General features: G+C 45.2%; 1 protein-coding gene across 1 annotated transcript; it reads left to right on the forward strand.

Annotated features, from left to right (window-relative positions):
* The first annotated feature begins 9532 nt into the window (after positions 1–9532).
* NPS (neuropeptide S) lies at positions 9533–23683 on the forward strand. The gene is made up of 3 exons (XM_069567434.1): positions 9533–9599; positions 20370–20482; positions 23504–23683. Exons 1-3 carry the CDS (start codon positions 9533–9535, stop codon positions 23681–23683), a joined length of 360 nt encoding a protein of 119 aa, XP_069423535.1.
* The last annotated feature ends 450 nt before the right edge of the window (positions 23684–24133 follow it).

Here is a 24133-nt window from a genome sequence, read left to right on the forward strand (position 1 = left end):
GCAATAGAAATACAGGCTTAAGTAGAACCAGAATTTCTTATGCATGTTGTCAATCCCCTTGGAGAGCAGTCTTGTCTGGTTTATCTCCTCTTTTCACAGCAGGGAGCCCCAGGGTCAACAGTGAACCTGCTTTGTTTACTGGTCACTCAAACGAACCTCACCATTGTTTATGTCCTTCTGATGGATTTTCCCAGTTCCACGTGAGCTCTTTTTATTCTAGTCTCCAAAATTTTGAAGCCTCTCCTATTAAGGTTGCAGATGTACAAATAACTCTGGCATTAAAGTGTACAGGTTAATTCTTTAGGTAGGATGCGTGCATGTGTGTGTGCTAAGTTGCTTCAGTCGTGTCCAACTCTTTGCAACGCTATGAACTGTAGCCCGCCATGTGATTCTCCAAGCAAGAATACTGGAGTAGATCACCATGCCCTCTTCCAGGGGATCTTCCAGAGCCACGTCTCTTATGCCTCCTGCATTGGTAGGCAGGTTCTTTACCGCTAGAGCTACCTGGAAAGCCCAATGGGATAGAGACACTGTTAGTCAACAATCTGGGGGAAAATACCTGAAAATTTATGTACATAAAGCTGAAGATCTATGTGCACACCAATAGTGTCTTTTTTATTATATGTTTTTGAAATGAGCATGTAGCATAGGTTGTTGATAAAGTGGCATTTGTGACTCTGGTTGTTATCGTTAATATTTACTCCCCCAGCCATGTCCGACTCTGTAGTCTCATGGACTGCGGCACGCCAGGCTTCCCTGTCCTTCACCATCTCCCAGAGCTTGCTCAAACTCATGTCCTTTGAGTCAGTGATGCCATCCAACCATCTCATCTTCTGTCATCCCCTTCTCCTCCTGCTTAGCAGCAGTAATGATCCCAAATCTTAACCAGTTGTGTTGAAGAATGGATTGACTACTATGCAGATTTCAATGAAGTAAATCTCCTCTTAATGATCTTCCCATATTTAACCATTGTTCACAGATGACTCAGCTAAATGAATCGGTAAGAGTTTAATTCTCCCCAAACCTTTCTTTGGCTTGATTTGTAACCAGCTGTCTTATCTTACAAACTTCTTTCTAGTTTGCTAAGACACCAGATGGTTTCAACCCTATTCCCGCCACCTCCCCCACTCTCCATATACACTGGAAAGCGAGATGCCCTGTAACTGAGATGTTGTATTATCACTTGAAATGAGTTGTACTCATGCTTAAAGCTTTTAGCATCACAGTGGGTGGCAGGAAGTGACAGTTAATGCTAAAAAGGGTTAATCAGATTTAGTGGATTGCCATCCAAGTTTTATCAAATGTCAGGGTTTTCTCAATATGTTGCACGTCAGCAAGATGAGAATATCATTGAGAGGAAAACATACGAAGCATGTCTGTGCTGATCCCAGGACACGCTCCCCAAGAGAGTCGTTTCCCAGGCAACAGAAACATATTGGGATTCGCCAGTTCAGGGTGCTCTTCCAGCCTGTTTCCACCTTGGATTGAGGGTTTTGTGGGGAGCTGGACGAATTTCTTTTGTTGGAGGAAAGCGTGATCTCCTGGCTGAGCTGGCCTGAGATCCCAGCTGTCCATGGGATCCAGCTGTCCATCTTTCTTGCAGATGAGACAGGAGGATGGTGGCTGGGCAGAAGTGAGGGGCGATTGAATCCGGCCCAGGAAGGTTATTACCCTCTTGCTCAACTGCAGATAAATGGGTTTTGGAAACAGATGGTGCCATCTGCAAACCAAATTGAAGAAGGCAGATTCAATGGAGAGGCAAGCACTACCTACCTTCTCTGCCAACAGATGGACAAGCTCTCCACTTATTACCCAGCTACAAGATACACTTTGAATTACCTGTGTTTAAAATTCCAACCAGGAATGGTTATATGGGTATAAAAATAAGGGGAAGTGACAACAAGTGAATGCTTAAGGATTTAGGAGCAAAGAAGAACTTCATTGGACTTCCCTGGTGGCTCAGATGGTAAAGCGTCTTGCTTACAATGCAGGAGACCTGGGTTCAATCCCTGGGTCAGGAAGATCCTCTGGAGGAGGAAATGGCAACCCACTCCAGTACTCTTGCCTGGAAAATCCCACGGACGGTGGAGCGTGGTGGGCTACAGTCCATGAGGTCGCAAAGAGTCCGACACGACTGAGCGACTTCACTTTCACTTTCTAAGAACTTCATAATAAATGCTACTCATTAGCAATTTCCATCATGGATTTTTTTTTTAAGGGACAGGCAGAGAGAGGAATCTCATGACAGCAGAGACAAAGGCCCCACTTTAAAAAGCACTGCCTCAACATTTCTGGATGGTTCTGAAGCACAGTGAACATTGACCATGATTTCTTAGAACCTAGGCATTGCCTCCTCAAACTCTCCCATGTGACAGATAAAGTAAACCCTCAAAGTGAAGTGCTCTGGGCCTTTCAGGTGGTTAGTGACTGAGCTGAGGTTGGCTTGTGAACCCTTCTCCTCGACCAGGGAACGTCACTGTTTTCACCAAGGCGGAGATGGCTGTTCTTCATCCAAACCCACTTCCTCTCCTGGGCCCCTTTCTGGTCCCCCTTGCAGCCATCTGATTGAGATCTAGTGAATGCACGGTGGGTGCCACCTCAGGACCAAGGCTTCAGAGCAGCAACAAGACACAGATGAAGCTGGAGTCCTGACACGGAAGGAACGTCGGCCCTTCCTCTCCAAAGTGGGAGGAGAGCCACCCGCTGACCAGGAGCAGCCTATGGATGATGCCTGGGCAGTTCTGTTGTATCTGACCCGTGGTACCTGTGGGCCTAGAGAGCAGCAGCAGAGACAACAATTAGAAGGCTGCTCTCATCATCCAGATGGAAGATGCCGGTCATTTGCAGTGTGTGTGTGTGTGTGTGTGTGTGTGCGTGTGTGTGCGTGCTCAGTTGCTCAGTCATGTCCAGCTCTTTATGACCCCATGGACTGTAGCCTGCCAGGCTCTTTTGTCCATAGGATTTTCCAAGAAAGAATACTGGAGTGGGTTGCCATTTCCTCCTCCAGGGATCTTTCAAACCTAGGGATCAACCATGTCTCCTGCGTCTCCTGTGCTGGCAGGTGGATTCTTCACCACTGAGCCCCCTGGGAAGCACCAGTAGGACAATGTCAAAGAAGACGACAAGGTCAAGTGGGTACAGAGATTCAGCAGACAGAACTTGAGTTCAGACAGAGCTTGAGGCTGGTTAAGATTGAAGGAGGGAAGGGCGACTGGGTTGGGAATGGATCACTATTGAACCTGTAACACTCAGAGCCTGATCTCAGAAGATCAAGTACCCACTCAGTCACCAGAAATTAATTTCAAACCAACTCAGGTCTTCACTTGTGTGTTCACTAGTGTGAACAGCATACACAGTGCCTGAGGGTCTCCCCTCTTCTTCCATCTGCCTGTCTCACGTGCTCCTTGTCTCCCGGCTTCTCTCTCCTTAGATGCCTCTCCACACCTGCTCAGTGGACACACCCCACCTCTTTCCAATTCTGCAACATGATGCGAAAAGCTAAAAGCTCTGGTTGGCAAAACATTCCTCAGGGAAAGGAAAGAAACTGAATTCACAGAATCTAGGAGTGAGAGACGCTGTCCCATCAAATGAGCAATAGAACTCCGATGCTCAAATTTCCTCAGGGTGGAATAGAACACCTCTTCCTTGGGCAGGAAAAAAAAAAGAGGAAGAAGAAGCTCCCAGAGGCAGACAGGCAGTGGGTTTCTGTGTCAGGCACAGGGTCCCTCTGAGAGGACAAACTGTCTTTAATATTTTCTCCTGGTCACAGGTGTCAGATGAGATAACTGTCAGAGAATCCTCATCAGTAGAAGAGACAAATGAAATGTAAGAGGGTGTCTTTTTTTTCCCTTTTCATCTTTTTGGCATATTTTGAAAAGCCACTTCCTGTCTCAAGCTGTCCTTGTGTTCCTGAGAGGAAGTTAGGTGTAGCTGCAGGGCAGGGGTCAGGGGATCCCAGGCTATCTGAAATGGGTCCTCTTTGCAGGTGGAGTCCCATTGTGGGCGGAGTCTCGGGTGTGGGCAGAGTCACAAAAGTAGCCCTGCTTAAGGCAGCCGAACACACCTACACTATGAAGATACTCTGAAAACGTGGTCCTGACTCTGAGCTGTGAAGTGTTACTAAAAGAAGAAAATATCAATAATATGGCAGTTATTTGAAATCACAGATTAGCGCTCCAATGTGAAAATCAGACTTGAGAATGTCAAAGACCTACAATATAGAGAAAAGAGTGAAAATTCTTGGTTGTTGCCAATTTGAATACAGATTTAGTCTTTGCTGGATCAGAAATCCTCTGCATGCCATATCAACAGAAGAAGTTCCAGCCTCCGAACAGTATCAGTGCTGTGATAATGAAGCATTATGAAGTGTGTGTGTGTGTGTGTGTGTGTGTGAGATCCAATTTTTACTTTATCACAGCAATAAGGAGTTAGCGACACCCCAGGTTGTTATCGGTGATTACCAATGTGCTTGAATAAGCTGCTATTTTGTTGGTTTTTAAGCTCTGAAAAATACATCACATTTAAAAAAAACTAACAGATCATCACCACAGGCCATATTTCAGACACTGAATAAAATATGATTACAACGGGGTAAGGATGTGCTTTTCAAGATAACCCTGACCCGATGCATACAGGAGAGTGCCACACCCTTACAAAATCATCACTTTTTGAGTCGACTCTTGTTTTCCAGCATTTCTGGGATTGCTCAAGCAATTGTCTGATCTGTTCTTCAGAGCCACATTGTTTGAAACTCCAGAAAATCACTCTCGTGGCTTCTAGCCCTGCCTCATTTTTTATCCTAGGTAGTGCTCTATTTGATGGCCCCCACCCCCCAACTGAATTCCCAGCCCTGGTTCTGAACGACTTTTTCCTTTTCCTGAAACTCAACATAGTCCAAGGCTAAATGGTTGAACAGTGAGGGAATGCAAAGGAATAGTCTTCCTTATTCTCTCAAACTTGGAATTAAGATCAGTATTTTTTTTTTCCATGTGATGGTGTTTGGGGTAAAAAAGTATCTACATACTTCACTTTTTTGCAAAGGACTGACTCCTCATTCATAGTTGAAAGAAGAACAAGCCCTGAAGTTAGGTCGGGAGCTGGGAAGATGGCACGGAAAAGGGACCGTGTGGTCACCGGGGAGTTTAGCCAGGGACAGCCAGTGCTGAGACTCAGAACTTAGGGGCTTAGGGGGAGGAAGAAACGCGTTGGTTCTTCCCAGATTCCCAACAAGTTGTCCCAGGTCACTACTTGTGGCCTGACCATCAAGCATCCAGAAAATGATGCCTGTGAGGCAGAAGCTTCGGACTTGGTGCAAAGTGGGCAAGAACAGAATGCCTCCTCCCCAAGAAAGTCTGGGAGCCTTGGCCAAGTGTCCACATGGGAGCAGAGACTGGGCCAGGGGCTCAGACTCAGACAAGGCTCATCACGCTGGCTGGGAGTGTGCGGCTGTGACACCTCTGTTTTCTTTCAGAGGGACCCTTTTGCAGATGAAGATAGACATCGACTTCGGGCTCCCACTGACATTCACAGTCTCAGCGGCTTCTTGCTCCTGCCTGTCACTTCTTCATGAAGAGCGTCACCTTGAGATGGCGGGGCCGAACTCCCGCGGTCTATTCTCCTTCCACCTGGCATTCTTCCCATCACATCATAGCTAACTCTGCCCACAGGTTTCCCCACAGAACCGCAAGCATAAGAGATTTCGAGGTGGTCTGGCTGCTTTTGGCCCTAAGCCTGCACCTCGGTCTGTCCACAGTTTTCAGGCTCAGGTTGCTCATCTTCCTTCCAAAGAGCCAGGGGCTGCTGTCGGCATCGTGCTCTGCCCCTGCTGTCTGTTTCCTGGGCTCCCGAGAGGACCCAGCACTTTCCAGAGGCAGTCCTTTAGAAAAGGAGAAACCGTGCAGAGTCGATGCCAGGAAGCAGGAGGCGCACAGGTGTGGTAGGAAATGGTCCAGGGCTGAAATTCCAGCTTTGCCAGTCGTGTGACCCAGGCAGGGCTGTTTTCACATGTGTGTGGTCCACGGAGTCCCACGGGGCCCCCCTGCTCCCTGGGGCCCCAGGGCTGGTGTAACCGTCTATTGCTGTGTGCGTGCTCAGCCCCATGGACTCCTCTGTCTGCCTCTACAGTGTCTTCCCCACCCAGCTGGTGTCTGCCAGCTTGTTTTCTGTGTTTGAGTGTGTTTCTTGTTTGTTATGTTCAATAGTTGTATTTTTAGGTTCTTCGAGTAAGTGATATCATACTGGATTCACCCTCTGTCTGACTTATCACTTAGCAAGTACCACCCCGGTCCATATATTTGGTACAATTGCAAAACTTCATTCTTTTTGTGACTCAGTAGTATTCCATTGTGTGCATATATATGTTTGTGCGAGTGTGAGTGTGTGCACACGTGGGCGCTCCGTTGTGTCCGACTCTGCAACCTCATGAACTGGGGTCTGCCAGGCTCCTCTGTCCATGGAATTCTCCAGGCAAGAATACCTTTGTGGATTCCCATTTTTTTTCCTCCAAGGGATGGTTCCCAGCTGGCAATCACACCCGCATCTCCTGTGGCTCCTGCATTGGCAGGCAGATTCTTTCCCACTGAGCCACCTGGGGAGTGCCCATTTACTATTTTTGAACAAGGACCCCACATTTTCATTTTGCACGGGACTCTGCAAGTGATGCAGCGATCCCTGCATCCTGGGCAAGACTGTGAGGATAAGACTGTCACGGGGCACCAGGCTCTGTTCTAAGCATTCTACTTGTATTAAAGCTTCTCCCCCGCCACCCACCACAAGCTTACACGACGGTTGCTGGAGTTTGTATCAGCTGCATTTAAGAGATGAGGATGCCGGGGCACAGAGAGGTGAGGCCACTTGTCAAGGGTCACAGAGCTAGGACAGGCAGGACAGGGGTCCTTCTGGGCCACAAGCCCCGGTCAGTCCTCATGGTCTTTGTTCTGCTGCGTCTCAGGCTGGAGCTTGCTCTCTCTGGGTCTGTCTGTGCTGCTGGCAGCCGTGGGTCCCTGGGCTTCTGTGCTAACAGGCACGCTGCTTGGCTTCTGGGGAGGCCCCGCCCCTTTTCTGGGTGGTTCTGATGCAATGTTGAGTTTGGAAGGAGAGCTATGACAAACCTAGACAGTGTACTGAAAAACAGAGACAGCATCTTGATGACAAACGTCCGTCTAGTCACGGCTACGGTTTTTCCAGTGGTCACGCATGGAAGTAAGAGTTGGGCCACGAAGAAGGCTGAGCGCCGAAGAATTGATGCTTTTGAATTGTGGTGCTGGAGAAGACTCTTGAGAGGCCCTTGGACTGCAAGGAGATCCAACCAGTCCATTCTAAAGGAAATCAATCCTGAATAGTCATTGGAAGGACTGATGCTGAAGCTCCAATACTTTGGCCACCTGATGCAAAGAACTGACTGGAAAACATCCTGATGATGGGAAAGATTGAAGGCAGGAAAAAAGGGGATGAGAGAGGATGAGATGGTTGGATGGTATCAATGACTCAAAGGACATGAATTTGGGCAAACTCCAGGAGGCAGTGGGGGACAGGGGATATGAGTCGGATATGATATAGGGGGTGAACAACTGAGGCAGCTGTTCTTGCTTTCTGTGAACCCACCTAGTAAGGTCCTGTGGCCCAGCCAGGCTAATCTGACTTTCTCTTGTGGCCATTTTCCCCCAGGGCAGCATTGCTAAGTTCTGCTTTGCTGATCCGTGCATTCCTGCCACTGAGATGCTGGGTCAACCCAGTCATGTCCCAGGCATAGATGTTCAAATCCTCCATTAATTTCTGAGCCTTGCAAATCTCTCCAGGTTTGATGAAGCTAGGGCCCACATCCATCTCTTATAACCATAGAACCCTCATTATGCAGGGCCGTGGGTGCTCCCCTGTGAAGCCTGAGGTGACAAGCACTGTCACACTGGGGTATGGTGACAAAACGAAGCTTGCACCTGCCTGGCCCGGACCTGACAGAGCAGGGATTCAGAAAAAGGGCGTGTTAGCCATTTAAGTTAAAAGTTAGATAATATGTTCTTCACGTTCCTGCAACTTTGCTTTTTCACAGCGTTACTGGAAATTCATTCTTGCGGCTGCACTGAGAAATTACATGTTTATCATACACTCAGCTGAGACTCCAAAGGAGCTCTTTATTCCAGAGTGTAAGGAGGTTTCATCTTTGACAGGTGTCTTTTTCGGAGTGCTGACATCTTTCTCAAGCAGCAACTTCCTTTAGAATCTCTCAGAGCAGCCTGCGAAATCACCATCTGTGTTGGCAGACAGGGACAGACCCTCAGGTCCCCTAGTTGCTGCCAAGAAGAGGTGGTACGGCCCGGGTGCCCGATGTCACATTCGGAACACTGGGAGGTTGTCCTGTGTCCTGCCTGTATCCCCTGCCCTCCTCCAGGAGCACACATATGAATGTAAAGGAAATGAATGATCTGCCACGTAGACGCGTGGATGCTTTAGGCTGAAAGGGGCAAGTCTTCAATGGGCATTCATAGAAAATAAGTAAAATAATCCCCCAGAAGAGTAGAATTCAATAGTCCTCACAGATCTTTCAAAACCACATTATTCGCGGTTGTTATTCGAATCTGGGGTTGAAGTTGGCTGCTCCAAGGTCCTCCCAGCTCTAGCTGCCCAGGGGGGGCTGGAGACGCTTCCTCTCTGGGCCCCTCCCTTGTGGATTACCTCAGTCCTGTAGTTGGAAATCCCCCAATCATAGGCCACCCTTGCTCCATGCTGAGGATTCACCCATAAACCTGTATTTAAAAGAAGGAAAAACATGTGCAACTATTAAAAGGACTGTGTGTGTGTGCACGCGCATGTGTGTGTGCTCAGTTGTGTCTGACCCTTTGCAACCCCCTGGACTGTAGCCCACCAAGTTCCTCTGTCCATGGGATTTCCCAGGCAAGAATACTGGGGTAGGTTGCCATTTCCTCCTCCAGGGGATCTTCCCCACCCAGAGATCGAACCTGTGTCTCCTGCATTGGCAGGTGGGTTCTTACACTTGGCTGCCTGGGAAGGGCTGATAAACCTCCCTGATTTATCAAATCTTCTGATTGCAGCGCATACATTTAGAGACGGTGGAGGCTGCACCAAGAAGCCAGGACAGCTTCCAGCACTGTTAGAGGGTTGGTACAAGGATGGGCACAGCAGGAAGGGCTATGGTGGGGCCCAGGCAGGCAGAGCCGGCTCCCGGGGCACCTCCTGGCTGAGGGGTGCAATGAGAGAAGCAGAACAGTGGGACGCTAACGGGTTCCTTTCTGCAGGCTTGAGCCTTGCCCCTCTCACCGGCAATGTTTTCCACAGCGGGTTTTATTGCCAATTTCTTGAGGAGGCAGACTCTGAGGTAGACAAGCAGAGCTCTCTCCATTGAAGAAATGGGGTGATTGGTGGGGCTTTATGAGGAGCAGTGGACTCCTTTGTGGGGGGCCCCTCCCACCCCCGAGGGAGCTCCAGGTGGCTGCTGGGACAGCCATGGGGAGATAAAGTGACCTGACCAAGCAGAGTCCAGCACAAGACCTGAGGAGTAGTTTCAAAAGAAGGAGCGATGCAGACTAGGGTTCTTGGTCTCCCCAGTAAACAGAAACTGATCACAGGCCAGGCAAGAAACTCAGGTAAGGCTTTACTGGGGTCCCTGCTGCAGCGGAGGGAGCAAGAGCAAAGAACAGCTTTCCTTGCTTGCTCCCTAGGAGGGCAAGCTTGTCTCTTATGAGAGTAGGAGTGCATCCAGGCGCTGGGCTGGGGGGCTGGCTTAGCCGGCTTGCCCACTCCTTGGTGGTGGCCAGTGCAGGGGCCAGGCTGGGGGGCTGGCTTAGCTGGCTTGCCCACTCCTTGGTGGTGGCCAGTGCAGGGGCCGGACGCAGCACCGTTATTTTTTGCTCTGGACACCCAGCGTTTTGCTCCTGGCTCTTCAGACATGGCATTGGGGTTTTTCGGTCTTTATGTCATTTAGTCCAGAGCTTGCCCAAACTGCGCATGCGTACAGTTATTTTTTAGTCCCATATAGTTCCTCTGTACTTTGTTGCTCAAGGAGAGGTGTGCCCAGGGGCAAGTTTTGCAGCAAATGGTCCCAGGTCCCAGCCTGTCTCAGGAGGAGGCTCGGTTCCTTCCAAGGGAAGTTTAAGAGCAAATGGAAAAAGAAAAAAGAGCAAATGGAGGCTCAACGATTGATTTGCAACAAAGCCCCTCAGGGTCCCACTGGGCAATAGGAGAAATGGGGCTATGGAAACAGAAGGGTGGGGCTCTGGGACAGAGCGTGCAGGCAGACAGACATAGTCAAGAATCCTAAACCACATCAGCTCTGACCCTTGGGAGTTGTCTCACAATCATTAAATCTTTGAGGTCAACTAGAGGACATTCCAGAATTCTTTGTTGCCAATCAAAGAGTCCTGATACTTCCTGATACATTTTTTTCCTCTACCTAAACTAGGTGTCTCAGCGATGGAAGCCAGTTGTAAAGAACTTCGCCAGTTTAGTCCATTTCAGTACATTTTCCCATCATCATTGTCTCTTCACAAGCACATGAAATGATGTCAGGTCCTCACTCGGAGGGGTATTCCCTGGCCTTCCAGCCTTGTACAGCTGGGGTATAGTTTGAGAATGTTAAATAAGGGAAACCAAAACTGTAACCTGTATAACCCATCACTCATGTTTCTCTTTCACCCTTGCACTGGGGAAGGGCAGTGAGACTGCCGTCTTAAGAAGGACTACGTTATCATTCTGGGAATCCCTTACAATTCAGACAATGTAGGCCAAAGGAAGCCATTTCTGTTCCTTAAGAAGAAAAAGGCGGGGGAGCAAGAGAAAAGATTTTAAAATAGACAGAATAATTCAATAGACATTTCAAAGAAGACATAGAGATGGCTGATGGTCACATGAAAAGATGCTGATCACCGATCCCCAGGAAAATGCCAATCAAAGCCATGGTGAAATGTCACCTCACACCATCCAAAGTGACTGTCAACAAAAAGACCACAAATAACCAGTGTTGGCGAGGATGTGGAAAAAGCACTGTCTCCTCATCACACCCATGGGGTGGGACCACTTCTGTCCTGGGGGGAGAGATCGTGCCCTCTGGCTTTCCTACCCAGATGGATTAGCAGCTTGATGAAGCAACTCCAAGCCTGAAATTTCCTGTCTCTCTTCCTTCCTCCCCACTCTTCTCAAGTATTTACCTTTTCCTGCTGGCCAGCATCTGACCTGTATTACAAATCTTTCTCAACTAAACATTAGTCAAGAGAAATGACACACATATTTAAAGCAAATGAGATGCTTTCATTGGACTCCAAAACCTCTCATTTGTTCAAGAGTGGATTACAGCGTCTGTTCCTAATCATATGGCTAAGATATTAGTTAGACGCCTTTGAAATGTTCACAGGTGACTGTATGCAAGTAGCTAGCTTAAATGTGCAATAAGGCAATACAACTGCTGCGGCATATGGATGGTAAGTCATCCACCCCAAACCCAAAATATATGTAGTGTAGATTTCATACTTACAATCAAGTTAATGTTCCTTTTTGCAGGAAATTATATGTACTTAATATTCATTGATAGCTTCAAAAACATAAAAACAAAATCCACAAAATAACAAGAGGGTCGGATCAACATTTATCCTCATCCTGTTTAGGGACCTGAAGTTTAGAAAACTCTCCCTGTCAGAGGTAATGACATGAAAATCGTTGAGCCAGGAGATCGGCATCCTTTTGTAGGCAGAGGCAGAAGCTTCCAGTATATAAAGTTTCAAGAGTCTTGTATTTATTTGTCCATGAATACAACCCTAATAAAAGACTGTAAAGTTTAAATGGGTACATAGTTGGAAAATAACTACGCTGCTCGTAAAAACTGGATGGTAGGATCTATGGATGTGATGTCTAACCCTTGGGGGAAAAGGATGAGGAGAGAGGTTAAGAGCGAGAATGTAGTCAGTAGGGTCATCCTGAGAGCTAGAATTTACAGGAATTACAAGTCCTGGATTGCTGCCTACAGACAAGAGCCTTCACTCAGCAAATCAAGTCCTTGGTTCTCTGCTCAGTATCCCTAAAGGGCTGAGGGTTTTTCCACTCTGAGCCTTTAAGCTGGGGATCCCAGCGAAGTTCTGTGGGGGATGTGCGCCCCACCCCTGGCCCAGAGCACCGCAGTGGGGGTGGGTGCAGTACCAGTGGCTGGGCAAAGCCTGTTCCTTTTCCTCCCATCTGCTTCCCTCTTTACGACACTCAGATCATCTGGGAAACGGCCTCTGAAAGGTGCAGGAGGGAAGCGGGAAGGGGACCTAGGGCTCAATGATAGTAGTCTATGAGCCAGAGCGAATGCAGTGGAGCAAGGAGAGAGAGCCATGGGCACAAAATCCCCGAGAAGTTAGGGGAGGTTGGCCCCCGACAGGAGCAAGGACTTTACTCCATCACAGCCAGGCAAGAGTCAGGACATGGGTACTGACATGAGGGAGCCACTGCTTTTTATAGTGGAACGAGCAAAGAGAGCCTGCCTCTGCCTCTGTTTTCTCAGCAAAAAACCGTGAGCTCAAAATTCTGTATGGGCTTCCCAGGTGGTGCTAGAGGTAAAGAATCCACCTGCCGATGCAGGAGACACAAGAGACTTGGGTTTGATCCCTGGGTTGTGAAGATCCCTCTGGAGTAGAAAATGGCAACCCCCTCTAGTATTCTTGCCTGGAAAATTCCATGGACAGAGGAGCTTCATAAGTACAGTCCGTGGGGCTGCAAAGAGTCAGACATGACTGAGCACACTCCCACAGACAGATTTGTGTGTATGTGTGTGTGTGGGGGTGGGGTGGGGTGGGGGTCAGTGTAAAACAGGACCGTGGGCCGTAGGAGCATTAGAGGAGAGAAGGTATGAAATCTCTTTTTCCATACTGAGAGGAGGGGCCTATTTAGCAGATGCATCATGTTGGTTGGGCAGGATTGGGGCTCGTGGGAGACCCAGGGTCATGAAGTTTTACATGAGACTGGGAACCATTGTTGTAAGGTTTTGCTACGGTTATAACCTGAGTGAGGCTCAGAGACGGGGTCACATGGGTTCACTCAAGGTTGGAGTTTTGCCCGTTGTGGGGAAGGTGCTTTGGGGGGACCATCATTGTAATGATGGACCGTGGCCTCTGAGCTGGGTGATGGAACAGAGGCCCTGATGAGGGTGAAGGATGGTGGGGATGCAGCTGGAATAGAAGCTGGCTTAGAGACTCTGGAGAAGAAGGAGTGGGGTGGAGGAGGGGCGGGGAGGATGGGAGGATGTGGTCAGGCTTGGTCACTGTTGACCTTTGGAGGTGCTGCATTTCTGAGTGGCTATGATGAGCTGGTGAAAAAGATCTCTCTGAATCACCCCATTGCCCCACATGTCTCGTCAGTAATGGTGTCCATTCATTTCTGCCTCCCAAACATCTCGGTTTTATCTACTTCTGTCCAGCTTCAGGGCCACCACCCTGGTGCACAGCCCCACCATCCCATCTATACCGTGACCACATAGCCTGTAGGGGGGCCTCTTTGTCCTGAAGCCCAGTCTTCCCATTCCACCCGCTCCTGGCAGCCGGAGCATTCTTCTAAAGCACAGATCCGATTAGGTCTCCTCCCCAGCTTGACAGCATTTGTGAGCCTCAGATTCAAGGGCGGGATGTGCATCCCCTGCCCCATGGGGAACCCCTGGGCCCTCCCAAGTGAATCCTTGTGGTCACCAGACTTAGCCTCCTTCGGGTCCTCAGATGACCACGTGCTTCTTCCCTGTCCCCTTGGGGCTTGTGCTGCTGTGCCCTTCCTCACAGTCAAGGCCAAGTCCTGTTAGGGGCCGCTCCCATCCCTACCCTAACCTTGGAATTGCCCTTTTCCCCCCTGTGTTTATCCTTTGTGGAGTTCTTTATGGCTGTGTCCCCAGAAACTCACGCAATTCCTGGAAGAGAGTGGGCCTTCATTGATTCTTGGATGAATTCATAAATGAAGTGTTGGCTGCTGCAGAGATCTTTCTCGAAAATGCTTTCCAGAGGTGTCCAGTCTCTGGCAGAACAAGGTGCTTTATAGCAGGTTTTCCTCTCCTCATGGTGCTTCCTTATAAAGGCCACTGCTGGCTGCTGTTCACCAGGTGCTTCAGTAGAATACAGTAGATATCACATCAGTGACTAATGGAATTTATTTATAAAAACGCCACTTATGACATGATGACACTATGTCTAATATGACGTCTGCCTTCTTGAAAACAACTTCAGGGTATTATTAAAATAAAGTCAAAGTGTAAGAAAAATAGGACAAGGTGCAGAAGTGTGTAAGAATGTATGTCAGTGAAAAAATTAAGAGCATACTTCATTATTAATCAGGCTTCCCTTGTGGTTCAGACAGTAAGAATCTGCCTGCAGTGTGGAAGACCGGTGCTGGATTCCCAGGTCAGGAAGATCCCCTGGAGAAGGGAATGTTTACCTGCTACAGTATACTTGCCTGAAAAATTCCATGGACAGAGGAGCCTGGCAGGCTTGGTTGATGGGGTTGCAAAGAATCAGACATGACTGAGCAACTAACACTTTAGCTTCATTTCACTTTTCAGTTCAATTCAGTCTCTCAGTCATGTCTGACTCTGTGCGACCCCATGAACTGCAGCATGCCTGGCCTCCCTGTCCATCAACAACTCCTGGAGTTTACCCAAACTCATGTCCATTGAGTCAGTGATGCCATCTAACAATCTCATCCTCCGTTGTCCCCTTCTCCTCCTGCCTTCAATCTTTCCCAGCATCAGGGTCTTTTCAAATGAGTCAGCTCTTGGCATCAGGTGGCCAAAGGATTGGAGTTTCAGCTTCAACATCAGTCCTTCCAATGAACACCCAGGACTGATCTCCTCTGGGATCGACTGGTTGGATCTCCCTGCAGTCCAAGGGACTCTCAAGAGTCTTCTCCAACACCACAATTTAAAAGCATCAATTCTTCAGCACTCAGCTTTCTTTATAGTTCAACTCTCACATCCATACATGACTACTGGAAAAACCATAGCCTTGACTAGACTGACCTTTGTTGGCAAAGTAAGTCTCTGCTTTTTAATATGCTGTCTAGGTTGGTCATAACTTTCCTTCCGAGGAATAAACGTCTTTTAATTTCATGGCTACAGTCACCATCTGCAGTGATTTTGGAGCCCCCAAAATTAAAGTCAACCACTGTTTCTCCATCTATTTGTCATGAAGTGATGGGACCAGATGCCTTGATCTTAGTTTTCTGAATATTGAGCTTTAAGCCAACTTTTTCACTCTCCTCTTTCACTTTCATCAAGAGGCTTTTTAGTTCCTCTTCACTTTCTGCCATAAGGGTGATGTCATCTGCATATCTGACGTTATCGATATTTCTCCCGGCAGTCTTAATTCCAGCTTGTGCTTCATCCAGTCCAGTGTTTCTCATGATGTACTCTGCATAGAAGTTAAATAAGCAGGGTGACAATATACAGCCTTGACATACTCCTTTTCCTATTTGGAACCAGTCTGTTCCATGTCCAGTTCTAACTATTGCTTCCTGACCTGCATATAGGTTTCTCAAGAGGCAGGTCAGGTGGTCTGGTATTCCCCTCTCTTTCAGGATTTTCCACAGTTGATTGTGATTCACACAGTCAAAGGCTTTGGCATAGTCAATAAAGGAGAAGTAGATGTTTTTTCTGGAACTCTCTTTCTTTTTTGATGATCCAGTGGATGTTGGAAATTTGATCTCTGGTTCCTCTGCCTTTCCTAAATCCAGCTTGAACATCTGGAAGTTCACGGTTCATGTATTGCTGAAGCCTGGCTTAGAGAATTTTAAGCATTACTTTACTAGCATGTGAGATGAGTGCAATTGTGCGGTAGTTTGAGCATTCTTTACCATTGCCTTTCTTTGTGATTGGAATGAAAACTGACCTTTTCCAGTCCCGCGGCCACTGCTGAGTTTTCCAAATTTGCTGACATATTGAGTGCAGCACTTTCACAGTATTTAGGATTTGAAATAGCTCAACTGGAATTCCATCACTTTCACTAGCTTTGTTCATAGTGATGCTTCCTAAGGCCTAGTTGACTTCGCATTCCAGGGTGTCTGGCTCTAGGTGAGTGATCACACCATCATGATTATCTGGGTCATGAAGATCTTTTTTTTACAGTTCTTCTTACTATTTAAATGAACATGTAATATTAAGTAACATGCCTCAAATACTGCCTTTGATAGTTCCTTTCTAAAAGTAAGTACTATTCCATTGAACCTAAGATTTTATCCACTAGAAGATACACCACTATTTTATGCATCACCAAAAACATACTGTCCCCCAACAGTGATGCCATGCTTGTGAAATGTATGTCTACCCACGGACTCCACGTCCGTGGAGAGAGACCGAGCAGAGAACTTATCTCTAAACAGTGGTTCTCCATGGAGGTGGTTTGGTTCCCCTACCCAGGAGACATTTGATAGTGTCTAGAGACATTTTCCGTTGTCCCAGCTCGAGGGGCAGGGGGGAGTTCTCCCAGTCTCTACTGAACAGAGGCTGTTCCCACCTCCTCCAACACATAGGAACCAACCTCCAAAAACCATCAGCTACAAATATCAGCAGCGCCAACACCGAGAAATGATGCTCAGAAGCAAGGAGCCTTGTTTGCACTTTTTATGTCCCACCAGCACCCTCTGGATTGTCTTTGCCTTTTATTTCCATAGAACCTCGGTCTCCAACACTGAGCCTGTTCTGAACACCCAAGTGAAAACTCTAACAGAGCATTTTAGGAGCAACCAGGCACCAGAGAGATGATTTATTTCAATAAATTAACCTAAGCTCTGCCTAAGCCTTTATTTCCCCTACTCTGGTATAAAACCAGAAAATGCACTCAGCCACTTTCTGCATTTTAATTATACTTTCAGAGGATAGAGCAGTTGTATGAATTAAGAAGCCGTTAAGATGAAATTGATTTTTCCATAGATGCTGAAGGATGCAGGGCTTAATATGTGTTATAATTAGGGACAATGGAATCAATTGTAGAATTATTTTTAAGATGCCAAAACCCTAAATTATCTGAGCTGATGACCTTTTCCAGCTTGTCACTTATTCCTTTAAAATCATTTTAATACATTTCCAAGTCCTACTTTCAGCAAGGAGCCAAATGCAGTAATGATCAAGGTGGTACTTGGGGGACATTTCTTGGGGTCATAACCGGAAAGAAGCACTGGAAATTAGAAAAGAAAGGGCTCCTGTTGATCTTTTCTGTCCAAAATACACAATGTGCTTGAACTTCTGAAACATGGTTCTGAATGCGTGTCTCGACTTCAGGTTTTACCAATGAGAAGAAAAAGTCAAAAAGTACGTGTCCCTTCTCCCTCTGGTGTTCACATTGATGCCATGAGGAAATATGTGAAAAGGGCTTGGGTGACTCAAAGATGGTTGCGTCATGACAAATAAGAGGATAAACTTTCAATGAAAAGTCTATTAAATTCCAAGGCTGAGTGGAGCACTAACCTGCCCTTTCGGTGTTGACAATGGGTCTCTGCAGGTTCCAGTTGAGTCAGAAATGCCTCTCATTGGACGTCACTTGACCGGCGCAGTTACCAAAGGAGGTGGTGGTCCCAAGCAAAGCCCTGTGAACTAGTGTCTGGCAGAATTTTCTAGATACCCCTGACTCCAGTCTCATCCCCCTGTCCCATGATACCCCCAGATTCCACCCCACATTTTCAGGCATCCAGGCTTCCCTGGGGGCCCAGCTGGTAAAGAAGCCAGCTTCAAGGCAGGAGTCCTGGGTTCGATCCCTGGGTTGGGAAAATCCCCTGGAGAAGGCAAAGGCTACCCACTCCAGTATTCTGGTCTGGAAAATTCCAAGGACTGTATAGTCCATGGGGTCACCTAGAATTGGACACAACTGAGCAACACTCAGTGCTCAAATTTCTGTCTTCTCCCCACCATCGAATCCTCATTTAAAGAAAAACCTTGCATCAGACACTCACAGCATCGGGTAGACCACAGAGACGAGTCTCCTTTCACTTGTCTCCAGAGTAAAGAGCTAATGGTGTGCTCGGACCTGAGTTAGAGAACTGATCCATGGGCCTTGGCTTTGAGCAAAATGCTTGTTTAACCTTCCTTTTGGTGGGAGAGGACTCTGTAATGCCACTGTACCTGAGTCACCCCATCAGGAGGTCCTCTGCCTTACCCTCTTTTCAGGATAAATCTATGGTCTTCTGACAAAGCAGAAGGTGTCTGTACATGGGAACGGGGGAGGGGAGGTGAGATTGAATTGATTCTCAACATTCCAGAGGATCCTCCTTCGTTAGTACCACCGTCACCCATCTGGCAATAACACGTTCCATGAATACTCAAGTCTGTTGTGAGTCTGTTACCGAACTCCATTTCAATAGACACCTTTCTCAAGCCTGCTTCAGTGATTTCCCCTCACTCAGCAAAATGCTATCTGTGTCGTCTTCTCTCCCTTTCTTTCTAGTTTCAGGTTCTTTTCCATTATAAATTATTACAAGATACTGAGTACCCATGTATTTCTTTGTAGTTCTAATTTTTTAAACTGTCCGTAGCAATCCTGCTTCTTTCATCTCTGATGCTAACAATTTATTTTCTCTTTTTTCTTTTCTTTGGCCAATCTAGCTAACAAAAATCTTTACAAAGCACAGGCTTCTGGTTTCATTGATTTTCTCCATTGCTTTTCAAAATTTTAGCTGGGTTTAAAGAGAGACCAAAAGTAACCATGGGTGTTGAGTTGCTTGGTGTCTTAAGTCTCTGTGGAATGTCTCCAAAAGGGCTATCAAAAGTTTTGGATCACATGTCCCAGCTCCCAACTTGGCACTAATTTCCAGATTCTCTTGAGAGTCAGTTCGACTACTTTTCTTTGTGGAAGGTGGAGTGTGACTGTATGATTGAAAATCACGTGAGAATCATATTGCAGGGCGGTTCCCAAAAGAAAGGGATGAAGCACTGACCAATGGTCATCAAAGATCCCAGACGTAGGACAGCTTTGTCCTCCAAAAGATGCTGATCTTGAGAAGGCAAGGACTTTCCTCCATTGCTTTGTATTGCAAAAATATTGGCTCTGTCTCAGAAGTACTAGTTACCCAAGAAGGAAGCAGCACCTTGCTTGGTGTTTCCCTCCATTGTAAGCCTCAATAACATCTGCTCACACTTAGTGCTCCTGAATCCATTTATTAATGTAGACACCCATCATTAATGTGGGTGCCATTTATTAATGTGTTACACAAGGACAGGAGAGGCTTCCTGAAGAATTTCATGCCCTGGAGAGAAAACAGCGGCCGTGACAGGCAGGCCCTCCCAGAACTCTGGCCCCAGGTCTTTGGGGATGCAAAATTATGGTGTTTCCAGTAGTCATGGATGGATGTAAGAGTTAGACCATAAAGAAGACTGGGTGTTCTTGAAGAATTCATGCTCTGGAGTTGAGGTACTGGAGAAGACTCTTGAGAATCCCTTGGACTGCAAGGGAATCAAACCAGTCAGTTCTAAAGGATATCAATGCTGAATATTCATTGGAAGGACTGATGCTGAAGCTGTAGCTCCAGTACTTTGGCCACCTGATGCGAAGAGTTGACTCATTGGAAAAGACTTTGATGCTGGGAAAGACTGAAGACAAGAGGAGTAGGGGCTGGCAGAGGATGAGATGGTTACATAGCATCACCAACTCAATGGACTTGAATTTGAGGAAACTCTGGGAGACAGTGAAGGACAGGGGCGTCTGGTGTTTTGCAGTCCATGGGGTCACAAAGAGCTGGACATGACTCCATGACTGAATAACAACAATGGAAATGGAGGGGCGATTGTGCTTTCCCTTTATCTGGAGGATGAGTGGCAAATAGCAGGTGGGAGACAGTTGTTTCCCTCCTCTAGTCACGGAAGTCCTGAGAAAGGCCATCTGCTGTGGGAAACTCAATGTATGCACATTGTTTGGGTTGATGTTCTTCATTCCTGTAAAGACTCTTTGTGCATTATTCTTTGAAAATAGACATCTGGATATTCAAGGAAATAATGTCTTCCTTCTTAAGTGTTTAAACTCTGAGTTAAACAAACTTTTGGTTTCTTTTGAGACCTCTGGTCTAGAAGACAGGGCTTTTGAAGGTCATTTTTAATGGCAAACTTTAAATAAAGTCAATAGTTGGTAGCTCAATGACAATGCTTATATGTTATTGTCCTTTTCCAACTTAAGAGGAACAAAAGGCCTCAGCCAGAATCAATTAGTCACCTATGATGGGACATGATGACATTTTCACTCTTGAACTTTTCTGGTATAAAAGGATCACTCAAGGAGGATCTGAGAGTAACAGTGAGGAATCTGGGAATAAAATCACCCATCTGCAGAGATCTCAGGAAGTCCAGAATGATTAGGTAAGAGATTGCATTTTTCCACAAAGAAAAATGTTGAATTTGTATATGCTTTTTAATTTATACTTGCCTGAATAAGACTTTTCTGATTTTTTTTTCCTACTCTGCAGTTCATTAAAATTCAATCTTATTCTATTTCTGTTGATTTCTACAATGCATATGTTTTGGTGTCATCCAATTTCATCTTCTAAGGTAAGAGTTTTGCCTCTATTTTTGATGCTTGACTAAATAACTAATATTGTAGAGTATGTAAATTCAAAATAATCTCTAGAAATATGTAACAAAAGTTATTTCCTTTATTATTAGAGCTTACAATGAAAGAAATATGAGTAACCATAAAATTAGGTAAAAAGGAAGATTTTTACAATAGTAATACAGGTTATATTAAAGTTTGCTTTGAATTATTTAAGAGTTGGCCTTGCATAAGAAAATAATTTCAACATAAAATGTAAGTTGCTTTGCTCATGATAAATTGTTTGTTTCACATGCATCAACTCATAATCAAAGTGAGCATTTAACACTCGAAGCTATATTAAAGATACAAAGGATTATTTTTCAAAAGCAGCAAGTTTCTTAATTTTACAAAATGGTGACTTTTTTCAGATACAGGATATAGATAATATGTCAGTTCTCAATGAAACATAATATAAAATATGAATTCATATGTTTATTGAAGAATATTGATTAAATTCCTAACTGTATTCATTGAACTAATCAAGACATTCAGAAATTGACATTTTCTTTTTTTGGAATTTTTAATGCTGTTTCTACATGATATTTCAGTTGTGTTATGTCAATACTTCATTTAAAATTTTAAAATACATTTTGTCATTGATAGATTTTTATGCTTTAACTCTGCTTCAGTAAAACTTAACATGGCACACAGTAATTACTGAAATCAGTGTAATTAATAAAGCCACTTTTAAGATAATGAGATGCCACATGAATTCTGAACAATAACTATATGTCCCAACATCATGATCTAGCTATTTACATTATGAGTCTTCTCACCGATCTATGCACGTCATTTTTCTATTTCTTGTTCACTTAATCTAGTTTCTTTTTTCCTGGTTTACTCCTATGAGCATTCCACACTAATTTAGCCATTGATTCTATAAGACAGCACGTTGATCAAATAGATGAGTAACAATCCACAAATTGGTATATTTTCTCAAATGCCTTCCTAATTACTTTCTATTCTTTCCCTAAAGGTTTGTTCATGACATTTCTGTTGAACAAAGGCACTTGTGCATTTTTTAAAAATTAAGAATGTTCTTTCCTCTATTGTTCTTATGAGATCGTCTTGTCCATAAATGAAATGTTTCTTCCTTCACTGAATTTTCCATATTTCTATTTTTTCATGTGACAATTTCGTTCTCATTATAACTGTATCACATAGTAATGGTGCCAATTTGACTGTTTCGGGTGAGTGATTATGCAAAGAACACAGAGGCTTTTATAATATTTGTTGTAAACTTCATAAAGTTTATCAAGCAGGCAAACATACCATATTATGCAGCTAATGAGTCTGTCTGACAAGGACTCTCTTCACTGATCAGCAAAGTATCTTTTTAGGGATGTTTACTGGTGTTTTGGGTTTCCCAGGTGGCTCAGTGGTAAAGAATCCACCTGCCGATGCAGAAGACACAGTTTTGATCCCTGAGTCGGGAAGATCCCTTGGAGTAGGGAGTGGCTACCCACTCCAGTATTCCTGCCTGGAAAGTCTCATGGACAGAGAAGTCTGGTGGGCTATAGTCCATGGGGTTGAGAAGCGTTGGACATGGCCAAATGACTGAGCTCACTCACACACTGATGTTTTGGGGTTGTTGTAACTAGGATTATATATATATAAATATATATATATATACACACACACAATATAAATGTGGAATTATGAGAATTTCTGGAAAGAACTGGAGTGTTCCCCTTCCTGAAATGACTCATAGGCCCTTGTTGTTGGAAATTTAAAATAGATGGCATTATATCATGCTTAGATCTTCTCTACTAATACAGGGTAAGACATAAGAGTGTAAGAGTTTTTGATTGGTTTTTCCATGACAAATAGGACCAGTGCCTCTGAAATTCTCTGATTATTCCCAGATCTAAAACTCCTAAGTGCCCATGCATTCCCACAGAGACCAGTAGGAATGGTTTTTTGGGGGGCTCTGATTGCTGGACCCCTCCGGAAGCCTCCACCCCAGTTGGGGGTGGAGAACCTTGGGATGCACTCTGGTCCCATCTCAACTTTCAAAGTCACTCCAAATCAAACTTGTTTTCCTGTAACAGGAGAGGAAATATGTGTTTTTGGCACTGTAGAATGTTCTTTATCTGTAATAAAAGCATTCAGCCCCCTTTCTTCTTGTAGCTCTCACACAGCTGAAAAACATGGGCTTGGAGTCTGATTCCTCAGCTCAAGTCCTGCTTCACCCATAAGCCATGTAATTAATTTCCTTATTTATGGGAAAGTATAAGCAAGGAAATAATAGTATCAACTTCATAAAGCTTTTTGAGGGGTTAAAATCAGGTGATACAAATAAGCACGTAGCACAAAGACTACTCATCATGCCCCTCAGGTCTTTATTTAGCTTCTCCATCTACAAAGTATGGGATTGAATTGCATGTTCTCGATGGCCAACTTGAGCTCTAAGACGTCAGACTTGTTTCTGTCACAGCTACGTGCCCCCTACACAATATTCGATCATTCAGGCCTTTGAGCCCCTGGTGGAACTGAGCCAAAGTCAAGAGACAAAGATGTCAACTCTCAAGTTCAAAGACATCCTTGTGGAGAGACTTGGAAAGTGACTCAGGACAGGCCTCAGAAAGAAAGTGGCTGCAACTGAAACCTGGAGTTTGGTTACCATGGGTTGTTTTTCTCAGTGAATTAAAGAAAAAAATATTCCCAAGACTAATTAGTGCCACTTGAAAGGTTCTTTATAAAGTAAGAGCAACAAGACAACTGTAGGGTGTACGATGCAAATACTGAATAGCTGCAATCACATAAGAGTACAAAATGTAGAGAAGAGGGTAGACAGCTTCAAACAGTATTTTGTATTTTGATAAAGTCTATATTTAAAAAAGTGTTTTAGCAAAACCCTCTTTGAATATTGGCTATATTGGATTTGTCACCATAAGATTCAGAAGATTGTTACAATTGAGATAAGCTTGGAACTCTAAAGCTGTATTCTCTCCCTCTCTCCCCATCTTAATTGCCAGGTGTCTGGAAAATCTGATTATTTTGTCATTCTGCTGAACAGCTGCCCAACCAGGATGGACATGAGAGAGGGGCTAGATTTTCTAAAGCCAATTTTGGAGAAGACACTTATGAAAAGGTCCTTTCGCAACGGTGTCGGCACAGGGATGAAAAAAACTTCCTTTCGAAGAGCAAAATCATGAATAAGTGTGCAAAGGACTCTGGGAATTAATCTCAGATTTTGTATAGTGTGACTAATGTACTGAAAGTCAGTTATATCTTTATCATTAAGTGTTAGCACACGGTCAGTTCTTAAGTATCTTCTCTCTCCTTACTGGTACAGAGTAAATTAAGTTTTAAAAAATGTAAGCCTGTGTCAAACTTTCACTGTGAGAGAATAAAATATTTATGTGATCAGTTAGCAGCTTGCCTGAGTAGGGATAGACACATTTGCTTTGATCTTAAATTGACCAAAAAGTGGGAGTATTTTTACTATGATGACAATGGTATGATTTCCGCCCCCCCGCCCCACCCCGTGCCTGTAATATAATACTGATTTTTTTTCTTTTCAATATGGTTTTCTGAAATGGCTTAGCTGGGCCAATGCTTTGGGAATGTGTTATTTCAGCTTCTAAAAAAGTCTTGTGAGAGTA

This window comes from Ovis canadensis, chromosome 22, assembly GCF_042477335.2.
Source record: "Ovis canadensis isolate MfBH-ARS-UI-01 breed Bighorn chromosome 22, ARS-UI_OviCan_v2, whole genome shotgun sequence".
Taxonomy (NCBI): Eukaryota; Metazoa; Chordata; class Mammalia; order Artiodactyla; family Bovidae; genus Ovis; species Ovis canadensis.

Bases quoted from the DNA above. Each gene is read 5' to 3' on its own strand.
- NPS (XM_069567434.1), top strand. From the start codon at position 9,533: ATGCAGACTAGGGTTCTTGGTCTCCCCAGTAAACAGAAACTGATCACA. The intron at 9,600-20,369 runs GTAAGGCTTTAC...TGCCTGAATAAG, and splicing joins AGGCCAGGCAAGAAACTCAG to ACTTTTCTGATTTTTTTTTC. The intron at 20,483-23,503 runs GTAAGAGTTTTG...CTTAATTGCCAG, and splicing joins ATCCAATTTCATCTTCTAAG to GTGTCTGGAAAATCTGATTA.